General features: G+C 47.4%; 2 protein-coding genes across 2 annotated transcripts in view; both read left to right on the forward strand.

Moving 5' to 3' along the window:
• Window positions 1-8,193, forward strand: part of LOC137916114 (laminin subunit gamma-3-like) — a gene marked incomplete at its 5' end in the record, with an annotated part of 51,193 nt that extends 43,000 nt beyond the window's left edge. The window contains 10 exons of the mRNA XM_068759215.1: window positions 180-397; window positions 652-728; window positions 1,356-1,490; window positions 3,214-3,418; window positions 5,929-6,075; window positions 6,394-6,496; window positions 6,843-7,045; window positions 7,222-7,362; window positions 7,449-7,548; window positions 7,931-8,193. Coding sequence (XP_068615316.1) covers window positions 180-397; window positions 652-728; window positions 1,356-1,490; window positions 3,214-3,418; window positions 5,929-6,075; window positions 6,394-6,496; window positions 6,843-7,045; window positions 7,222-7,362; window positions 7,449-7,548; window positions 7,931-8,193 — 1,592 coding nt within the window. The remainder of the gene's footprint in view (window positions 1-179; window positions 398-651; window positions 729-1,355; window positions 1,491-3,213; window positions 3,419-5,928; window positions 6,076-6,393; window positions 6,497-6,842; window positions 7,046-7,221; window positions 7,363-7,448; window positions 7,549-7,930) is intronic.
• A 5,944-nt stretch (window positions 8,194-14,137) lies between these two features.
• On the forward strand, window positions 14,138-18,628 carry LOC137916115 (allograft inflammatory factor 1-like). Its single transcript, XM_068759216.1, has 6 exons — window positions 14,138-14,226; window positions 14,363-14,424; window positions 15,063-15,129; window positions 16,854-16,895; window positions 17,029-17,188; window positions 18,363-18,628. Exons 1-6 carry the CDS (start codon window positions 14,202-14,204, stop codon window positions 18,448-18,450), a joined length of 444 nt encoding a protein of 147 aa, XP_068615317.1. The 5' UTR covers window positions 14,138-14,201; the 3' UTR covers window positions 18,451-18,628.
• Window positions 18,629-21,011: the final 2,383 nt, after the last annotated feature.

A 21,011-nucleotide genomic window follows, 5' to 3' on the forward strand; every position in this document is an offset into this window, starting at 1 on the left:
CATCCGGACACAGTTACTGATACAGGAAGGATAAGAGGCTGAATTCACACAGCAAATTAGAGTAATGCGTCAAATTGCAGCACTCTAACGGTGGAGTGGAGAAAATACTATTCTCTGTGAAATAATCTGTTAAGTGTTTAACTGCGGTTTTATTTGCTTCCTGCTCTGTGTTCCTTCAGAAGCCCGGGAGGCCTTCATAAAACAATTTTCCTTGCTGGAAGCTTCTGCAGGCGGGCTCTCATCCCAGCTGCACGGCATCACGTCAGCTCTGAACTGCAGCGGCGGCGTGACGGACGCCGAGCCCGCCGCTGTCTGTCAAACCTTCACAGAGACGCTGTCCGTGCTGGGAGCGTCTCAGGAACAGCTGAAGCGGGCGACGCTGGACCTGGACAACATGGTAGGTGAATCACAGGGCCGTCACTTCAACATGCTGTCGTTGTTCAGTCTGACCCAGATGGATGCCTGATTCATGCCCCCCCCCCCCCCCCTCCATGACCTGCACACAGAGAGGTTCATGGAGATCCAGAGTTCTCCATGGAAACAAAAGCCGGGTTCTGAATTAAGCTCTCCGCTCGGCCTCAGCGCGAGTTGATGTGATTCATCGTGACTGAACACGTGGAAATGTTTTTTTGTTCCATCTCTGTTTCATAGATCATTCCCTTTGAGGCAGCGTCCGGACCCAACAAATGGAACACGATGGTCAATGACTCACAGGCCCTGGTGAAAATGTAAGTCAGGTGGACGTTTTTTGTGTTTTATGAAACGAATGTTTGGATTAAGGAACAGAACTGGAACATCGTGATGGGTTCAAGTTGGACTCGGTCAGTGGGGGAACCCTAAATGTAAAAAAATATATATATATATATATGTATATAAGCTATAGGGAAATAACGTTAAAACATTACTCGAGACAGTTTTCTGACTAAAATGAAGTCAAGCCAAACCAAAAAAACTTGCTTGACATTATTAAAGATGAAACGGATGATTTATTTATATATTTAATAACACATCCAGCTCACTTCACCCAGAACACAATATTCATGATTGTGCGTTATCGTCAGCGTGGAATGAGCTTGTGTTTCTACGGTGGCCCAGAATGGACAGACGCGCCACCGTCCTTTCCTGGTTGGGCTCGGAGAAAGGCCGGCGTAGGCGTTACTGCACGCTGTATCTGAATCCTGTCGACTCCAGTCCCGTTAGAAGATGCAGCGATATTTATAGGAACGGCTGCAGAAACCTGGACCGGAGAGCCGGCGAGGGGAGTCGTCATCACCGGAGCCCATTTCGTCTCTCCTCAGGCGGGTGCAACGCTCCGTTCTTCCATTTAACTCACTTCCTCCTTTCCTCCCTCCCAGTCACAGAGAGACAGCGGACCGCATCGAGGCCGTGGCCGGCAGGGCGGTAACCGCCTCAGAACGGACCCTAGGTTTCCTGATGGATCTGCTGCAGGACAACTCCACGGAGGAGTACATCAAGAACCTAACGGAGCGGTGAGCCCGACAAAGCCGAGCGCACACCGCACAAGACCAGCTGAAAGGAACGTCGTGCATACGCGTAAAGCATCTTGTGCTGTGGAAATCCAAACGAGCTGCAGCTCTCTGGGTTATTGCTTTCGGTAGCGGGGTCCGAACAAAGTGCGCCTATCCCTGGTGCAGCTCAGGGTTCTCTTCCCCACAGAGGCCCTTGGAAGCACAGGGGAGTTTAGGAGTAAGACATTTAGCCACAGAGGTAAGACTTCTCTCCACTGCAAGCCCATTGCTCTCTCGGATTTTCCACGCGCTCGCTGCATCTCCTAGCGTGTGATTGCTCTGAGGATTATCCGGAATGCTAGGAAGAATGATGCAAGAAGCCCTCGGGTGGCCATGATGAGAGCAGGAAGCCAGAAACTGGGAATTGATCCCCCCCCTTTGTAACAGCAGTCGGCTGGGATCGGGAGAGGCAGGTCTCGATGCACAACATTAACAAACCTAAATTATAGACAGTCTGGGCAGCAGCATCAATCTGGGCAGAGTGTAATTCAATGCCTGCTATGAAAAAGCATGTGAAACCATTTGACCGCGTGTTCGAACCAGGACGGTTAATCCTGAGCGCTTCACGTATGGATCAAATCACAGAAATGAGATGCTTGGTGGAGGTCCGCGCTCTCCGAGTGAAACAGATGTTTGATCTCTCACAGCAGCAATCTTTGTACTCTGGACAAGATAAGAAGTCACACAATGCCCCACTCGCTTTGTAGAGCAGCCTCTAACCCAGGGGTGGGCAAACTTTTTGACTCGCAGGCCACAATGGGTCCTAAAATTTGACAGAGGGGCCGGGCCAGGGTGTTTGTGTGAACTAATATAAATGACTTAGTTTGCCCACCCCTGCCCTATACCCTGTGTACTCCTACTGTGGAGCTGTCCGTGGTGCTGAAACGCACTGCTTTTGTTTTGTCATGTGGGGGGAAGCGTCGTTTCAGGGGGCCCTCCAAAACAAAGTGGCGCATTTCAGCACCACGGACAGCTCCACAGTAGGAGTACGCCAGGGTACAGGCCCCACTTTCCTTATCACTATCAGCGTGGAACTTTTCACTGTGACGTTCGTTTAGGTGGAATTTTACTTTGCAAACAATTTGCAGGCCGGCTGTTTGCATTCACTTTACAGCAGACATTACTGTGGAACTCTTTATGTGCTCGTCTGCGAATTAAGTTTGCAATTCATCGTAGATGTTTTGGGCAATGCCGAGCACCTCAAGATGTTTTCACTCGGCAAATTCTACTCCTAATTGTATTTTAAACTCATGATTAAACATGAGATTAATGTGATAAAGTGAAACTTTGCAGTTTCTGACCAATAGCATTCTTGCATTGACAGTCAAAGGATGCGAGTCTTTTATCCTGCCAGCAGTATTTTACACGTCCACCAAACAGATGAAGGTAATTGTCCTGTTTTCACTCCATTTAATGTAGAAGCATGCATGGCGGCGGTTGAGGTGTGGAAAGGGCTGCAACACCTCTCCTGAATGCATCGCGCTTTCATTCCATCTCTTTGCGCCTCTCGACTCCCATCAGCCTCCAGATTCTCATTTGCAGATTTGTGTCGATTTCAACATTAGATGGCATCAGCCTCTTTTAAAAAAAATAAAAAAATAAGACACGAAATTTAATTGAATGAGCTTAGAATAAATTTTTTACATCCTTCAGAAACATCTGCTCTCCTCTCTTCTCATCTCAGCGTCACGCGGATGCAGCAGCAGAAGGACAGCCTGACAGCGCAGGTGAATGAAACCGCAGCCAAGCATCGGGCCCTGGAGGCGGAAGCCGACAGTCTCAGGCTGGCCCTGGGTAACATCGCATCACCGTTGCATCCGCCGGCTCTAACGGATGCCATCCCATCACTGGATCTCAGCGAAACACATCCAGCCAACCGTACGGCAGAGGTCAGCTTGGGCAGCACCTGCAGTCGACAAATGGATTTTGAAGTGCCATTATGTTATATTAGAGCAGGGGTCCCCAAACTTTTTCCTGTGAGGGCCACATCACTTTTTCCTTCTCTGATGGAGGGCTGGGGTCAGTTTGTAGGAAAAGTGTGACGATGGCAGGGGTGCCTAAACATTTAGGGGCCGAATGCGGAGGCAGGCTGTAGTTTAGGCTTCATCTCACCATCACAACTACACACAGTGACGTGAATCGAGCATCACACACGCAATGCCTCTCACACCCAAACTCAGTCTCTCTCCAGCATTATCACGAAGTGCAGAGGCAAAGAAAGACTGGATCAATCAGCCGATCCAATGCAGCTGCAGAGGAGCAAACAACAAACCTCAAATTATTGTAAGGAACCTGAATGCTGCACGCCTTGGTTTTGAACCCAGGACCTCCTAGCAGGGAGTCAGGTGCACTACCCACTACACCACCCAGACGCTATCCTATCAGGCGTTAGGATAAATAGACGGTAGCATTGTTGACTTTAGACCAGGGGCACTGGTTTCGAATCCAGTACGACGTCGCCTGGTCGGAGACACGCCCACTCCACGTAACACAAAAGGAAAAAGCACAACATAACAACACAACAACATAGCAACACACTGTGGTCTGAGATATCAACTTATTATTTGACAGGTACGACTTTAGTAATACCTCAGGTCTCCTCACCTGTACGGTGGCGTGGTCGGTAGGGTTACCGACTCACAGCCGGAGGGACTGGGTTCGCATCCACCTGTGGGAGCGGGGGTGGCGCGGGGGCGGCGGGGTAGGCCTAGGGCCCCACCTGGGCGAATGGAGTGGTCCACTGGTCCGCTCCCTAACCCTAGGGTTAGGGTTAGGGTTAGGAGGGTTATGGAGTGGTCCACTGGTCCACTCCATTGCGCCCAGGTGTGCCCCGGGCCCGCCCTGTTGCCCCTGCTCCACCTCATTCCCGTAGTGGGATTCGATACCAGGGCCGTTTTGCCCTTTTATCATACCGTGTTTTCACGGCCTGCTGATTCGGCGCAGTCTCATGAACAGTTGATTTTTCTTTAAACATACAAAGGGCGCCGGCATGATCTGTGCGCGAACTAAAGCAGGAGCAAAACCGAGTTTGGTACTCACATCTTTAATCGTCATCAAACAAGCATACTAGTGCGCGTTTTCAAAAACAGAGCCGGAGCAAACCAGTTTGGTACACAGAATTTTTAATTGAACAGCTGCGCTAGATCTCCGTCAAACATGCCGGGCTCCCTTTCTTCATCGCCAGTCTCTTTCCGTGCGGCGGCGGCTTCTGCGAAGGCTCGTACAACAATGCTAGCAAACAGTCAGCCGAAGCAGCTACACTCCGTTCGCAAACGGTGACGCTGCGCTGCCTTCCACTCCGAGTGGAACCGTGTTCTCCCGTTATCCGGCGCTCCCACGCAGCCCGCAGTTTAACGTTGCGCGGTCTTTGGTTAATCCACCGGGGACGATGATGATAAGCTATCTTGCTAGTCAGCCCGTTAGCGAGTTAGCTTGCTTCACCCCGGCTTAGACCGTATCGGTGAGACCAGCGCGCACGGCGTCGCCGATCGCAGGTCTTCTTCTTGCTTCCTCCTCTTCCTCCATGGATTCATTAATGCTGGATCCTCTCTCCGCTGCTCTATTCCCGTGTTCTGCTGCGGGGCCGACAGCCTCCTCCGCTTCGTTAGCACGCCATAATACTATGTTGAAGGACAGCATCGGTACGTATCGCTCCGCGAGGCGCCTGACTATAATACTATGCTGAAGGACAGCATCGGTACGTATCACTCCGCGAGGCGCCTGACGGAGTCCGCCTTACAACAAAACATAGGACGCGCGGACGATAGGACGTTCGGCAAATTTAGAAGATAATTTAAGACTTTTACGTGCATCTTACCGTGAAAATACGGTAAGTTGATATTACAGAACATCGGAACATTAACTTTCTGGCCGTATGTGACAGTCATTAAAAATAAAAGGGGGGCTACTCATGTTGTATGGAAAGGAAAATAAGTAAATTTTATTTTGGGTCTCTGGTATTGTTCAGGGGGCCAGGCCAAATGTGGAAATGGGCCGGATCCGGCCCGCGGGCCGTAGTTTGGGGACCCCTGCATTAGAGCATAATTTAGCCTAGTTAAAGCTGCTGTGATAGCTGCACAGATGAGAAACCATTCCGGCTCGTTTTACTGTGCATTCACAGAGAGATGCATCCATCTCTCTCTTTTTTTGAAGAGTGGGAAGTTAACTCCACTCTGGTGTTTCTTCTTAATTTAACATTTGGCAAACAGAGAGGGAAGCAATAGAGGAGAAGGATTTTCAGCTCATGCTGTTGCAGCGAAGGATGATAAACTCCTGAGGAGACAAAAAAAAAAAACGCCCTCTTTGATTGGATGGATGAAGAAGTGCCACAGGAAGCAACGCCAGGTTGATTTAGCGTTAGCATCGACATCAGATTGATCTATTTCTGCTTCCTGCTTAGTTTGGGGACGACCTGATGAAACAAATAGAAGTGCTGGACCGGCAAATTCAGACCAAAGAAGATCTCATCGGAGCGATCGGAGAGGAGATGAAGTCGCTTCAACAGGCGGCCAATCAGCAGCTGGAGAAAGTCGACGTCCTCAGTGAGGTGACTGCATTAAAAGCATGCGATAGTCTGAAATCTCACGGGAAGATTTTTAGCAACGCTAGCAGTGTGTCGAATGGGAAAAATCCTGACGTTCATCACTATGGTTTGGAAAATTTTCCCACGTAGCGGGACCTTCAGGTCCAACCTGGAAAAACGGAATTCCCAGCAGACACATGCTGTTATCGCACCAAATGCTAGCACGCTAACGCATTGATTCCAGCTGCAAAAAAAAAAAAAATCATTCTATACATCGCTGAAGCTTTGAAGACTGAAGACGTCACTGGTTTAATGTTTAATCCCTCATGTTTCTTTCTCAAGCTGCAAGCTCACACTCAAGGGTCAAAGGTCACGGCGCTGTCGTCCGTGGTGACAGGGAAGGAGGTGGAATCAGGCGCCATGGCGCTCCACAGAGAAATAGACAGTGAGTCGCTGTCTTTCAGGCATGTTTTAATTTTCACCCTTGTTTTTTGTGGACGGTCGGGCCGATTCGTTTGAACTCAAGCTGAAATCCTGACATCGTGAACACGTAGAAGTATTCCTGCGATACGTCATCTCCGTCTGAATGTTTTGACCTTCTTGTCAGCGGCATCCATTAAAAACCTGATGAAATGAAATGTTTTCTTTTTACAGCATCTTGGGGATGGAGGTTGTTTCCTCAGACTGCCAAAGGATTCATTTTTATTCAATGCAACACCGACTTCTTCCGGAGCCGCTTTATTTTCCATTTCGCTTATTTTGTCATGACTTTAGTTCCGTTCCTCTTCCAGACATGGCGAAGGACTGGCCGCTCCGACAGACCCAGACCCAGGCTGCGCTGAAGAAAGAGCGACCCCTGCAGGAGAAGGTTCTGGCCGACGTCAGGAGGAGAGTCTCCCAGATCGAGATGACGCTGAAACCGGCTCTGGAAAACACCAGCCTCTCCGGCAACGCCGCCAAAGAGGCGGAGCAGATGGCACACGCCGTGGCAAAGGTGTGTAGCTGACCCGCCATTCATGAGCAGATTATATTCCGGTTCCCAGGATGATGTCATACCTGGTAAACATCAACTCTCTCTTCATCATCATCATCATCTCACACCACAAGTAATGGAACTCTCTGTAACTGTCGGCTCCTCCCTCCCGGTCTTCTTCCCTCCTCTGCCTGCAGGAGTCCAAGGCGGTTCTGACCCAAGCCAAACACACCAGGACGGCGTCCGTGCACCTCAGCGCCCACGTCGACTCTGCTTTACGGCAGCTCGTTGAGCAGCAGATGCTGACTGACGAGGCAAACTCCCAGATCGCCTCAGAGGTACGCGACACGGACATATCTCTGCCTGTTGATCCACGGCTCATCGGCGTCGCTTAAAAGTCGAGGACTTGTCTTGTCGTTTCCAGCCTCAGGTGTCCCTGAGCAGCATAAAGGAGGACATGGAGGCAGCCAAACTCCAGTTGCATGTCTACTCGGATACGCTCACAGAGCTAATCAGGAATATCAGTGAGTCATTCTTTTATGGGTGATGTTTTTTACTGTAGCTACTTTTTTTTTTTGTCTTGCATGAATTAAAAACTCGTTAATCTTCATTACACCTTTAAATGCCAGATCACTAAAGAGCTCTGTGCCTTATAATGGCTCATTTAACATGGAAATAAACCCCAGACTTTCATCCCCATGGTAAATCAAGAATAACTGCTGTTAGTCAGGCCCATTATATGTTTTGCAGGTCAATTTCAGTGTATTAAATTTGTGCGGTTGCGTATTTCTGACTCTATTATTATATTATTAAGTAGTTTTTGTATTGTGTTCTTGAAGAACAAACCGATCATCAGTCACACTAAATAAAAGCAGAATAAGCTGACGCGTGGTTTCCCGTGTCCAGATGGAAACGTTCCGCTGGAGAGATTCGACCGGATCCTGAACGAGACGGAGCGCCGCCTCCGCATGCTCCGCGGGAGCGTCGAGAGCCCCGTGCTGGGTCTGAAAATCGAGACGCTGCATTCGGCCGCTCGGGAGCAGCAGAGCCAGATGCACGTCCTTGAACAGGACTTACAGGAGATCAGAGAGGAGAGAGACAGTCTCAGGGACATCGCCTCCAACCTGCCTCGGTCCTGTCCCGAGGCCACGCGTCCAGGAAAAGGATAGCGGCTGCAGGGGCCGGCGACTGGACCGGTGATTACCTGGACATCAGGAAGGTGTAGGTGGATTTTCTTAAACGGTGCGGGGTGGGGGGGGTCATTTTTATCCTGCTTACACATTCCTACAGCGACACACACTTCTACAGACAGATTCACCTGCTGTCTCCGGTGATTTCTCCTTAATCTGTCGCCTCCTTCTGTGGGTTTTTTTCCACTTTAATTTCTTTCTCTTTTTTTTAAACAACTGCTTCCAAACTTTAATTTCCCCTTGAATAATAAGCACAGCCATTCCGAATCGCTGGAGTGCGTGTTCAAGTTCAGAATAATGCTGATTCTCCTTTGTGGGGGGTGAAAGGTGCGTCTGAGCGCTCCTCCAGTCTGACACATCCATTTACACTTGAGCTGCTTTTCATCAGCCCGGCTTAATTAACAATTAGCGGCCTCGGCCTCGACGGACTCGGGTCGGGCTTTAACAGCACAAAGCCAACGTTCAGGACTCTTCCAGGGGTGACCGCTGTGTCTTCTTCTCTTTCTCTCTGTGGAATCAAAATGACCCAGCATCCCTTGCCCTCGTCTCGTGGCTCATCGCACCGTCCGGAAACCATATTTTACTGTATTGCCAAGCGGTACGCTAAATTGGATGAGCGATTCTTTTGCGTAGTTTTGGATGGACGTGAACCAAGCTGCTTGGAGGAGCTGCTCACGGCTGAATGAGAGGGTGTGACAGGAAATGATCCGAAATACAAAAGCGTTACATCATCAGAAAACATTTTATGACTGCGTTTAGCCATTTGTAGGGCAGGAGTCTTGCTTTAAAATAGCGCGCCGCCAATCTTTGCACGTGTATTTTGGCGTTTTTAAAACACTGCAGCTATTAAAAAAAAGGTTTGACATTTCATTGAATGTACTCATCTGTATTGTGTTACCTTAACCCGCTGTCAAATAAACACATCAACACACACAAGTCTCACGTCTGTGCATTGATGTTCGGCTTGAGTTTGTTAGCTTAGCTTAGCAGAAACAAGAGTCCTTGAAGCCGTGACTTTATATAATATGCATGTTTGATATTATAGTGACTGGTGCAGGATTTTTCTGACGAGCCACTAACCAAAGTTTTGTTCATTTCATGTCTTCTGCTGGGATAAAACCCATCCAGGAAGATAACCTATCACTTTCAGAACACATTCTGGGATGTTCTAGAGCCGCCTGACTTGAATCCCATTAAGAAAAAACATGCTAAGTATTCCAGAACTTCCTTTGCTTGTGATTGAATGGTGATAAGATTCCTCAGGCGTAGCAGCTGAGGATTGGTCTATGGAGCAATACAGATGTAGTTAACAGTGCAGCAGCCAGTCACAGTGGGTTTGTGCGATGCTATTTAAACAGGCAGCTGATAAATAGTTCAAATTTACAATAAACCCTCATCTGCAAGGGGATTGAATTTCGCCTCCAGCCGTCGCATCAGTAATTGTGTACAACACAGCCTTTGTGTTGCATCGCTCTAATAGAGGCTTTCTGGGCCACCGCTTCGCCTGCACACGCCTTTGCAGAGAGTTTGTGAAATGCATCATGCAAAGCATCATTCCTCGCCATTTATTTACCTTTCTCCTACGGTGCTTTTCAGTGTTAATCCATCAAACGGGGGGGGGGGGGGGGGCAGTTTGTAATTGTCTCCATTTTGCATCTTCCCACCATTTTCCATTTTCCCACAAAAAGAAAACTCTTCTGAAGTTGTATTTTCCCGAAAAACAAAAGTTTCTCCCAGAGACAAAACCCAAAACCTGCAAAAGGCAGCCAGCCACCATGAGCAGAAAATGTTCAATAAGTTGGGAGGACAGAATGCAGTCAGTTCTACTCCAAAGAGAACTGTTGCCCAAACTTGGAGTTGGTTCAGCGACAAGGAGCGAAAAGCCAAACAGAAACTGTCTGTGAATCATCAGTGCTGTTTGCCTACTGGTGTGTGTGTGTGTGTGTGGGGGGGGGTCATTACCAGCCTCTTTTTGACATCTAACTTCATTCCCCTCCTCATGCGCGCAGCGTGGCGCATGCTGGCACTCATGCGTCGGATGTTCACATGGCAACCGTATCCAGAGGATGCCAAAAATGACAAATGTTAGTAGTTTGTTTGTTTCTTCCTCCCAAAGAGCTTGTAATTTTAAACTCTGCATAAAGCCAGTGAGACGGCCTGAACAGGCGGCAACAAGTTCAGATCTTCAACATCAAAGGCATTCGCCCGCCGCGCTTCACAGCCAATCGTTAAATTAGGCCAGGAAAAGGGAAACGTTTGAGCCCCGTGAAGATGTACCTTCGCTTCCGCCACCACCAACACGTCTACGCCCCGGTTACTGTCAGAAAGATTCAACTCGGAGAGCAGGGGAGTTCCTTTATTTGCTCCACGCCATCGGAGTAAGCAAGACGTGTTAAAGGGTGGGTAGATTAAACAGGCTCATAACAAAGGGGGAAAGTAAATGTCAGAATACTCTCAAATGTCAGAGACGGGCTGCTCAGAGAGCCCTGCACAAACAGCTACAGGGGGATTTGTACTCGCCTTTGGAAATCAAGCGCACACGTAGAAATAGCTGCCTCTCGGCCGTCTCCAGTGATGGTGGTATCAGGTGTATTTCTCATTGTTGCATCACACTGTTTGCCACACGAGGACATTAAAAATACAATCAGTTTCGTACTCAAGGCACGCTACAGAAAATCGCCCGCTTTTTTTTTATTATTTGCTTCGCCAAATCTTTCCTAAGATGATTCTGCATGCGCGCCTTCAATCCGAGGAAGACACCCGGAATGACTGTAGTCCCTTTTTAAATATGAATATTGGCTGCAGCCTTCAGGAAAAATGTTAATACTGTTAATGGAGAAGTCGACACGCGACGTGACGAGACTCCAAGCAGATGCGCTCCCTGCATCACGACAAGTTTCCATAAAGAAAGAGGTTTTGCATGATGAAATAAAGCTCATTTACAGTCACACCTCGTTCCTGGAGGGCCTCTTTCATTTAACATTATAGGAGGAAAAAATACGGCGTGCCCCACTGTGAAATGTCAAGCTTTATCAGAGTCCAAATGAATAGAATAATGTAAGGTGAGTTTAATGACGTAGTGAGGAGTTGGTTTGTCCCGCGGGAGGAGCTTCATTTAATTAAACCTCCAGCCATCACAACATAAATAATAAAATAGGCAAACGTGTACAACTGGAATGAAATAATGTAGACAGGAAAGTAGAGAACTGGCAAAACAATCGAGAAAATAACAATTAGGAATGATAGTAGAGGACGTGCTACTGGAGACGTGTTCAGAAATGTCTGCATCTTTTAAGAGTATTTAATAGACAGGAGTAGATAAACTCTCATCAATATTTTTGACTTTCTGTTTTAATGCTTGTTTTAAGGTTGTATTATGTCTCCAAAACACAGTATTTATTTGAAGTAGTGGTAATATTGAATCTCTACCAGCTCCTGATGGAAACATTTGGCTGTTTTCCCTTAAGTTTTTCAAACTATTAACTAGCTTGAGCTTCTTCGTTGAAAATATCTGCCTGCTATGTTTGAGAAAATGAGTCTTTTTTTTGGGGGGGGGGGGCAGCAATGACACTAAAAGATGCTGAAATGTTCTCTAAAGCCGGGCAGAATGTGGATCCTGTGGTTTGTCACTTGACACTGGTCATTGCTGTCACTCTTAGTATTAAATTACAAATCAGGAAAGATAAGATACTCAAAACAACTTAATAAAAGTCTAAAAGGTTCTGTGAATGGAGTGAGCAATAACAATTTAGAGAAGCAGTTCATAATTGCCTTTCCAGCTGTTATACAGTTTTTAAGTGATCGCCTCTTAAGTGCTCGTCAAAAATTAGATTATAAAACACTGAGAGCCCTCCAAACAACACAAAAGGTGCGAGGAGCGCAGGATGAATGAGGTAATTACATGACATGCTCTGGCCTGAGAACATTCCCGGTCCCTGAATCCTCTTAGAGAGCTGTCAAGTTGTCATGTAGTGTCGTGAGATTCTTGGCAGGCTTTTGTGTTTGAGAACTGCATCCGAGTGGATCAATGCTGCCCTCGCGTGGTGAGTTCGTCTCTGATAAAGCAAATGAGAAAAGAGCCAAAGTTGAGTTACACATTTTGACGAATCCATTGACTGCAATATTAACAAATATTTTTAAGTGATCCAGAATCCGAGATCTCTTCTGAATTATCACTAAAATGTCAACATTTGTTCCTGGTAATATTTCAAACATCTCCTGAAAATGTCATCAAGATTTATCTGTAACCGTTTAGAGTTATCTTGCTAAAGGCAAAACAATTACATAAACCCCCCCACCCCACCCCTCGGTGGAGGTAATAATCCTATGGGAGAGTTTTCACAAACTTTTCACCACCAGGCTGATGATGATGATGATGATGATGATGATGGATGATGATGATGATGATAAGCTGTCTAAGATTCGAGTTACATTCTGTGTTTGCTTGAGTGCATTAGATTAAATCTGACGTACTTCTACTTCCCTGATCCATGGAATGAAGAACATATTGCGTTAACGAAAATAGAGGGTTGTTGACACTTCTCGGCTGAATTCTGTCGACTTTTCCTTATTTTGAAAAGGCAGGTGTGTTTTTTTTTTGTTGCTGTTGCTTTGGGGTCACGACATCTCCCATAACTCTCTTCTCTCCATCCGGAAAACAAATGTAATCCCCAAAATGCTTCTTTTTTACGAGCCGAGTTTGGGTCTTTACGAGGCTCCGTCGCTGCAGCCTGAAATTGATTTGAAATGTTATTATCCTGAGTGAAATGCCTTTAAATGGATCGAAGCTCACTTGGCTGTGGGTGTCAAAGTGCATGGCCTGCAGAGAAGGGCAGGAAGTCAAAGCTGTGCAGGGAAAGTGGGCTAAATATCGTTATTGATCACCAATGTTTCATTAAGTGAAGCGCCTGCTGTCAGACCATAATAAAAGCACGTTATTCGCCCATTATCAGTGTTCTGGGACGTGTTCTCTCTGAATGTGATGACTTTAATGAACTCTTTTATCTTTTATCTTTTAACTTGCAGGTCCAGTCCCGTTACTTTGGCTTCCGGCCGTCCCGCTAAAACCAGCATAGATAAATAGGTACTGATGAAACATTTGATTGATCTCTAAATATAAAGGATTTATCTATAACGTCAAACACACAAGCTGTTAAAACGAGAGATCGATGGGCCGAACGTTTCATCAGTAAAAGTTCATTCATGACTTTTTTTAAACAGACTACGTAGAAATCTTTGCAGCGCGTGCTGACGTTTTTAATTGTACGTAACTTTTGGCGTAACGACGGCGTTGTCAGGGTCACGCCATCACGCTAAATTATACCGGAATCTGCATGTGTTGGCCTTCAGAATAAGAGCATGATTTTTAGCTCCGCCGAGGAGGTTATGTTTATTAATAAAGATTCAGATTCCTTTTTATTGTCATTCAGGCTTTACATCAGAGATGCACTGCAGAACGAGATTACGACGCATTTGGGCACAACAGGAAAACAGCTAAAGAAAACACTATAGAAGATAAAAACAATGGAAAAATTATTGATCACCAGTATAAGCATATAATAATTATTTTAATATCCGTACTTTGACTGTTTTGTTGACTAGAAACCCACTCATAAATAAACTATATTTTTTATTGTTAGTAGTAGTAATAGTTCTAATATTACATATACGCCATACTAATCCTTACAATTCACGGTGAATCATTTTCAGTTTTGTTTTTAGCTACTATTTTATAGCGTGTTCGTATTCTAGTGTACTTTATTTGTTCAGATGGGGCCACTTCACCGAAGACGTCTAAATTTGGTCAACTTTATTTTGGGAAAACCTCGACCGGATGTGTGTCGATTAATTGCGTCCGTGTGCGCCTTGACTACAGACCCGACAGATCCGACTCCGACAGATTAGAGCGTCGCCCCGGCGGACAGTTGCCCTGTGGCGTGGATTTCTTTCCCACTTTCTGGCTTCGTTCTCACCGGATAAATCCCGACATGCCTTCCAACACAAACGTCCAAGGTGAGCGGGCGGCTTTGCGCCTTTTCTCGGGCATCTTTTGTTGCTAGCGGCAGAAGCGTCGCGCCAGCGGAGCATCGCCAGGCCCGCCGTGGACGTTCGTGGAGTAGCGTGGAATAACGTGGTTGTCTCTCTGCAGGGGGGAAGGCCTTCGCTCGCTTCAAGGAGCAGCAGATGCAGAAGCTGGAGGAGATCAACCAGGTACGCGGGTTCTCTTCCCCCCCCCCCCCCCCCCCCCCGGCGCGTCACGCAGGATTTGAATCTGCGGTCACGCACACGCTTTACTTGACATTGGCCTTGTTTTTGGTGAACGCGTGGGCACGGATGACGTAAGGTTTGAGAGGGTACCACAGGGCGCCTCGTTTGGTCTGTGGAACAGTTCCCACGGGTGAACCTCAGCCCCCACAGGGAAGCCCGGTTGGGGGGGGGGTCCAGAGGCGTTGGGTTCCCCTCTGACCTTCAGATGAACCGCTCGTTGTAAGTCTCTGCTACAAGATGGACGCAACTGGACGTAAGAGGTCATGGTGACGACGTCACAGCGAAGCCGCGGCGCGTTCTGGAGGAAGATGAAAATCCGTGGAGGCACAGGATGACATCAACATGGCTGTCAATGAGGAAGAGGAGGAGGAGGAGGACCACTGCCTTCATCTCTGCTGATGGTGGAATGATTTCAGGAGACGACGTTCCTGTGTTTAGGGGGGGGGGACCGATCCCCCCCCTCTTAAGTCCAACGCTGGTTTTCATGGGGGCGTCTCTCCCTGTCAAACGTGTTGATCTTGTCTTTTCTTTGCCCTCCTTTGTTAACTCTTCCTCTTCCTCTTCCTCCCCCTCCTCTTTAGGAATACATGGAAGACCAGAAATACAGGGATGAAGAAGACCTGCCTGAGAAGTTGGAAGGTCTCAAAAGTAAGAATCCGTCCGTCAGGGCGTTTGTTTGTTTGTTGGCGGTCAGCACACACACACACACACACACACGCACGCACACACACACACACACACACGTTCAGCTTTTGCTTTTCTCTGTGGGAAAGATCGACTGCCGAGGATTCTGGGAGCTTTTCAAGGCCAAGTCCTCGGCGGTCTTGGAGGAATGCGCCGGGGCGTTCGTCTGCTTGTTGTTAAAATATTCAGAACGTTCCCGGATAATCTCGTAGCTCCTGGGAATACTGAGAAACTCCATCTGGGAGCTAATTACGGGAACACAATTCCAGGATTTAACCCCCTTACTCCGTTATTCCAGATGTTTGCATTCACTGCATGAAAAGCATTTTGTTTTATTTTGCTGTAAATGTTGTGTTTTTTTTATGGGATTTTTCCAGGCAGGAGATCAAATTAATTTATTTTCTAATGTGGGATGTGAAAATGAAATAATAAATATAATCTGTGTCCTACTTAATCTGGGATTGCCGGAGGAAATGGAGCAGCAAGGAAAAAAGGGGGCCAGATGTTCTGATCCAGAAGGGATGTTTTGTTGTTGTCTTGGCTGATATTCTGTGTTTCTTGTCATCGGATGAAAAGTTCTCAGGATGTCCTCGATCCACCTCCCGATCTCGGTCGGCGCCAAAGCGGGACCTTCCCGGCGTCCCGGCCTGTAATCAGGGGTCAGCTTTGTTCTGCTTGTCAGACGGGGGCGGTGGGAATAATGGCGCCATTGGATGGACTTTTACCTGCTTCTGCATATATAAAAAGGCAAAGCTGGACTGGCCCCGCCCACGGCGTGTAGCGGAAAAAGAAGGAGATATATCTGTGAAAAAAAGCAACCCCACTAAAACACAACTGTTCACGCAAAACAAGGCCAATAAAGTTTATTTAAAATGCAAAGTGGGCCAATAAAAAAAAGCGCAGCGTAGTTCATCCAAGGGCAACATGAAGATCACAAAACGACACCGGCGTGGTTCTGCTGCCGGAAAGTAGGTCAGGAAGAACCGCTGAACAACAGGCGACCCAAAGCGTGTGTGTGTGTGTGTGTGTGTGTGCGTGTGTGTGTGTGTCTGTGTGTGTGTGTGTGTCCCCTCCTCGGGCTCTGGGAACAGGGTCCTCATTGTCGTCGTCCCCCCCCCCCCACCGTGGGTTCTCACAGCTCCCTCTGTCTCGGTGCTAGCGAGCGTAATCTGAGTCAATGGGCGGAGCTTTGTTGTGTGTTTGTTTGTACGCAGCAAACAAGCTAGCAGTGCTAAGCTAGCCGATCAGAAGGTCGCTGGTTTGAGCCCAGCTTCAGGCCCGGGGGAGGCTCCCTGCTCCTCGGGAGGAGTCCAGGGTGGAGAACAAACGGTGTACTCCGTAAAGCAGCTTCCACTCTTCTTTTACTTCTGCTTCATATTCTTCTTTCTCTCCCTCCTCATCCTCCTTTCTCCCAGCATCCCAGCAGCAAAGCAGCTCTGGTTCTGATTAATTCTGTCAGCATCCGGAGCGACTCTCCGACCAGGCGATGATGAATGGAGGCTTTAAAAGATGTCCCCCCCCCCCCCGCCTTCCTTTACCTGCTCTCCTGTCCAGCTGTCAGACGGCGAGAACAAACGCGGCATTGCGAGATCGCTTTCGCTGACGTGTCAGGTGTCGGCTCAGGGGCGGCGGCGTTTCCTGAAAGCTAACGGCTAACGGCGACCTCTTTGTGTTTCCTGTTTCTCCAGATAAATACGCCGAGTTCGACCTGAACGACCAGGGAGAGATTGGTGAGTGGTGGTTAAGAAACTTAAAATGCAAAAAAGAAGTCTCGGTTTCGAGAAGACGGGCCCGAACGGTCCGGCGATGACATCATCGGGGGGTTATTGTGAGGTCATGTCTGCAGGCTTTCTCCTCTTCCAGATCTGATGGGCCTCAAGCGGATGATGGAGAAGCTCGGCGTTCCCAAGACCCACCTGGAGTTGAAGAAGATGATCACGGAAGTGGCCGGGAACAGCACCGCCATCGACTACAGGGACTTCGTGAAGATGATGCTGGGCAAGCGCTCGGCTGTGCTCAAACTGTGAGTGAGGCTGTGTTCAAAGCGCACACACACACCTGGGTCGATGTCATCGTCATTAATCTCCATGGTAACAAAGCCCGTCCTTGGTCAACCCCTCCCTGTCCTGAGCTGGGATCATGTGATTAGGTAACAGATGATCGGCTGCTTAACAGCCGGCGTCTAAACTGACAAGAACTCCGGTCAACGACATTTTGGTTTTGGGAAATGTTCCCCGATGGACTCGGCGACACATCCTGCTGTTCTGATTAGCATAGCATAGCAGCTAAACCCCTTAAAAGCTGTCGGCTGCTACGCGTCTGTCTTGTCCTGTCCTGTCCTGTCCTGAGCCGGCTGGACCCTTCAGGCAAATCTCATAATCCCTGAAGCGCCAAGCAGAGGACGCCTGTAACTCTTCCTCCTTTGCTCTTAACCGTTTCCTAAAGTCCATCCAATAATCACAGCCCCCTCCCAACCTGACGCATCGAATCGAATTTGGTTTCATCGTTTAAATGCAGAACGAATGCGGGACGTGAGCGTTGCCGGCGCCGCACGCCGCTGAGCCCGGCGTTCCCTGTGGGAGCGGAGTCTCGTGGAAGCGAGTCGGGTTTGAACGGCCTGACAGAATCGAGGCTTTGCGCTCGCCGTTGGCTGAAGCAGCTTCAGATTAGCCTGATCCAAAAAAATAATAATTTTGAAAAGACACATATTCATGAAAATAGGTGGGCGTTAACCGGCGACGCCCTCTTAGCGGAGGCGCTGGAACCGGCGTGAAGGAGGTCGGCATCAGGAGGTGCCAGCGTTGGGATTGCAGGATCATTCCTAACTTATGGGCTCAGTGGAGCTCTTGCAGGGTTTCCCAAAAAAGGAAATTGAAGACAGCCGTGGGCTCTGGAACGGCTGCCGTCGGGTCGCTCCCTCCGCTGCGTTAAGTAGATCCCGAAGCCCTGGAGCACCTTTCTGGTTTTTGACCGACCCACATGTCACAAAGATAAGCGATTTCTCATCACACGCTGCCGTGTGTGTGTCGGTGAGTCGATTTAAAAGAACGCCATTACGCGTCTCGTCCATTAGATGGTGCTGATGAGGACATTTGTTTCAAACAGTGCTCCTTTGGGCTTTTACATCAGATGCCAGGACGTGAGAGGAAACCTCAGAACCGCTGATTGATTTGTTCTTCCTCTCTCCCCCCCCGTAGCGTCTTGGTCTTTGAGGACAAAGCCAGCGGCTCCCCCTGCAAACCGGCAGGACCTCCTCCCAAGCGGGACATCGCCAGCCTGCCTTAAAGGAGCAGGGGGGGACCGTCCTGGGTTGTGTGAAGTCGAGTCTCTGTGGAGTTTTGTCTTGGTGTGGGACCAGTGAGGAAGAACGTCGTCGTGATATGCGAGGTGTTGGACTGTCAATATCATCGTCTTTTATTTTTGTCCTTAATTATGATGTAGCTTTAACAGTTTAACATTAATCTGTGTGACAAATTAAAATTGTTATAGCTCAGTGTTTAGTTTTTATATTTTAAGGGAATATTCAAAAACAAATACTCCAGTGTTTGTTTGTGGGGTTTTTTTCCGTTCTTTGTTACTTCATGGGACTCGTTGCTTTTTTGACGAAGCGGTTTTGTTGACACATTTTTGCACTGTCCTGGTCTTGGATGAATTCCTGCAGCTAAACTCGGTTCGCGTCTCGCTTTAGATCCTGTGCCAGAGATTACAGGCCCGGCCCATTTCCTCTGGGCCAAAGCAGCCGCCCTTTGGATACTGATCTGGAATCAGTAACTGGGTCATCACGTCCACTTCCGCTACCTAAAAAGGTTTTTGTTTTTACATGTTTGTGACGCGTTTTCGATATTCAGTAGTCGAGAAGAGCAAGAAATGACGCCGACCTTCCAGTTTCAGCACGAAGCGGGAGGAACCGCGACTCTCGCTGCTTTGGATCCGTCAGTTTTTTGAAGGGGTGTGATTTCCGGCAACACGGAGGTAACAACTGTACATAATATGCTGACGGAGCACAATCAGTCTTTCCAAGTGCCTCATCATGCAGCTCAAGCACACCGATGGGGGGCGTGGTCATTCAGGCAGTCGTCTCAGCTCACTACTTATGGAAAATTGTGAAATTGGTGAATGGTGTCGATTTTGAAAGTGTTTCCAAAACATTCAGAGTGAAAGTTTGAAATGTTTTCCTCTTTTAAGTTTTCCGTATTTGTCTTTAACCTGTCCAGGTGAACCTTCCTCGCTCGTCTTGCGTTTCCCTGCGTGTGAATTCCTCTGGGATTTCCTTTTTCCTGCGACCTGTCCTGTGAAATCTGCATTTTGTGCCTCTGTTTTTCTGTGTCATTTTAAATCGGTGTTAACCGTGAATCTTGGTACTCGTGACATTTTAAACGCACCTAAGATGTTTTAAGCTCTGCTCTGTTGATGTTAGGATGCACATTGTTCGAACACACACGTACCAAAGCGATTACAATTCTTCCGCTGACCTGTTAAGATTTAAATTGCTTCTTGCGTTATCGCGTGTCTGGATGAAAAGGAATGACTCTAATGTTTGGTGTTTAAACGTGGTCGGGTATTTTTACGTCGCTAGTGAACGCCAGGGTTTGTTCACGTCTGTGTTTAAAGCGATGCTTGGAGGGGAACCGTTTCATGCTGAACCTCCGCTCCACGCCGTCGCGTTGCGTTGCAGTACATCGTCCCCCCCCGTTGGCGCCGATAGACTCGTCAGACACAAATGTGTGAGGATCTTTGTCCACTGCTTTCGTTCCGTTATTGTTCTTCGTCCACGTTGCATTTTACTTTATGTACATGCAGTTGTATGTGTACTCACTCTCAAGCAATAAAAGGTTTTAATGAGAACAAACACGGCTGTCTGGCGTGGTTTAAAGGTTGCTCATCTTTCATTAGGAGGTTTAAAAAAAAAAAAAAAAAAAAGGAGGTTAAAATCGCTCATTTAGAAGTACCGTAAAAAAAAAAAAAACTATAAAAGCACTCGCCATCCAGAAGCTTTTCCGTAATTCTGCTGAACGCAATGTGTACCGTATCTACCTTAACCAGGCGAACCTTTACCTGCGCTGTCCTCTCGTCACCTTTTATACCTTTATATAAAAGTGTTTAAATCAGACAAAAGCGGCGAGGAAAAGTCTAATTATCAATTTCATGAAACTCCATTCCAGCACAATCGACAGGCAGAGATTCTAGTGCAACACAGCAAATCAAATCACACACGGACATGTCTGGTTAACTCTAGATGTATTTATTCCACAGAAAGGCAAAGGTAGAGAGAAAAAAATGATCAATATAGATCATTAAAATCATGAAGCAATATATTATAGCTCATTTTCTTTAACAAATTGTAGTTTGGAAGGGTTTGGATCGTGTGTGGTAACAACATCCACTTCAAAATGTTGTACCAGAAATGATCTTTGTTGTGAGGATAAAAAAATAATACTGAGCAGAAGATAAATTACATTTTATCCAGACAATAATTGTAATCTCAAATCAGCTATACATTCCAATAAACATGAGGACAGGGTGGACAGCACATGTGGTTTTATTATGGATGACACCCCACAGCTCTTTTTCACGCACCCACTGATTGGAAAAAAAACCTCTTACATTTAACCCAGTTACATTTAAAAGTTTTTTTTTAAATACACCGCTTTGGAAAATAGGTTGAATTAGTCCTATAAAATGCTCAGCATGATTTCAAGAGGTGTGAAACATGGCTGTAAATGGACTGCGAGTGCTTTAAGGATTGCTTGCAGCTTATTTTGTGGTAGAATTTGCACCTTATGGTGACAACAGTTGGAATATTGCACCGGTAAAAACCTTCCTGCGTTGGTCCGTAGCCTGAATGA

The sequence above is a fragment of the Brachionichthys hirsutus genome, unplaced genomic scaffold (genome assembly GCF_040956055.1).
Source record: "Brachionichthys hirsutus isolate HB-005 unplaced genomic scaffold, CSIRO-AGI_Bhir_v1 contig_638, whole genome shotgun sequence".
In the NCBI taxonomy this organism is placed as follows: domain Eukaryota; kingdom Metazoa; phylum Chordata; class Actinopteri; order Lophiiformes; family Brachionichthyidae; genus Brachionichthys; species Brachionichthys hirsutus.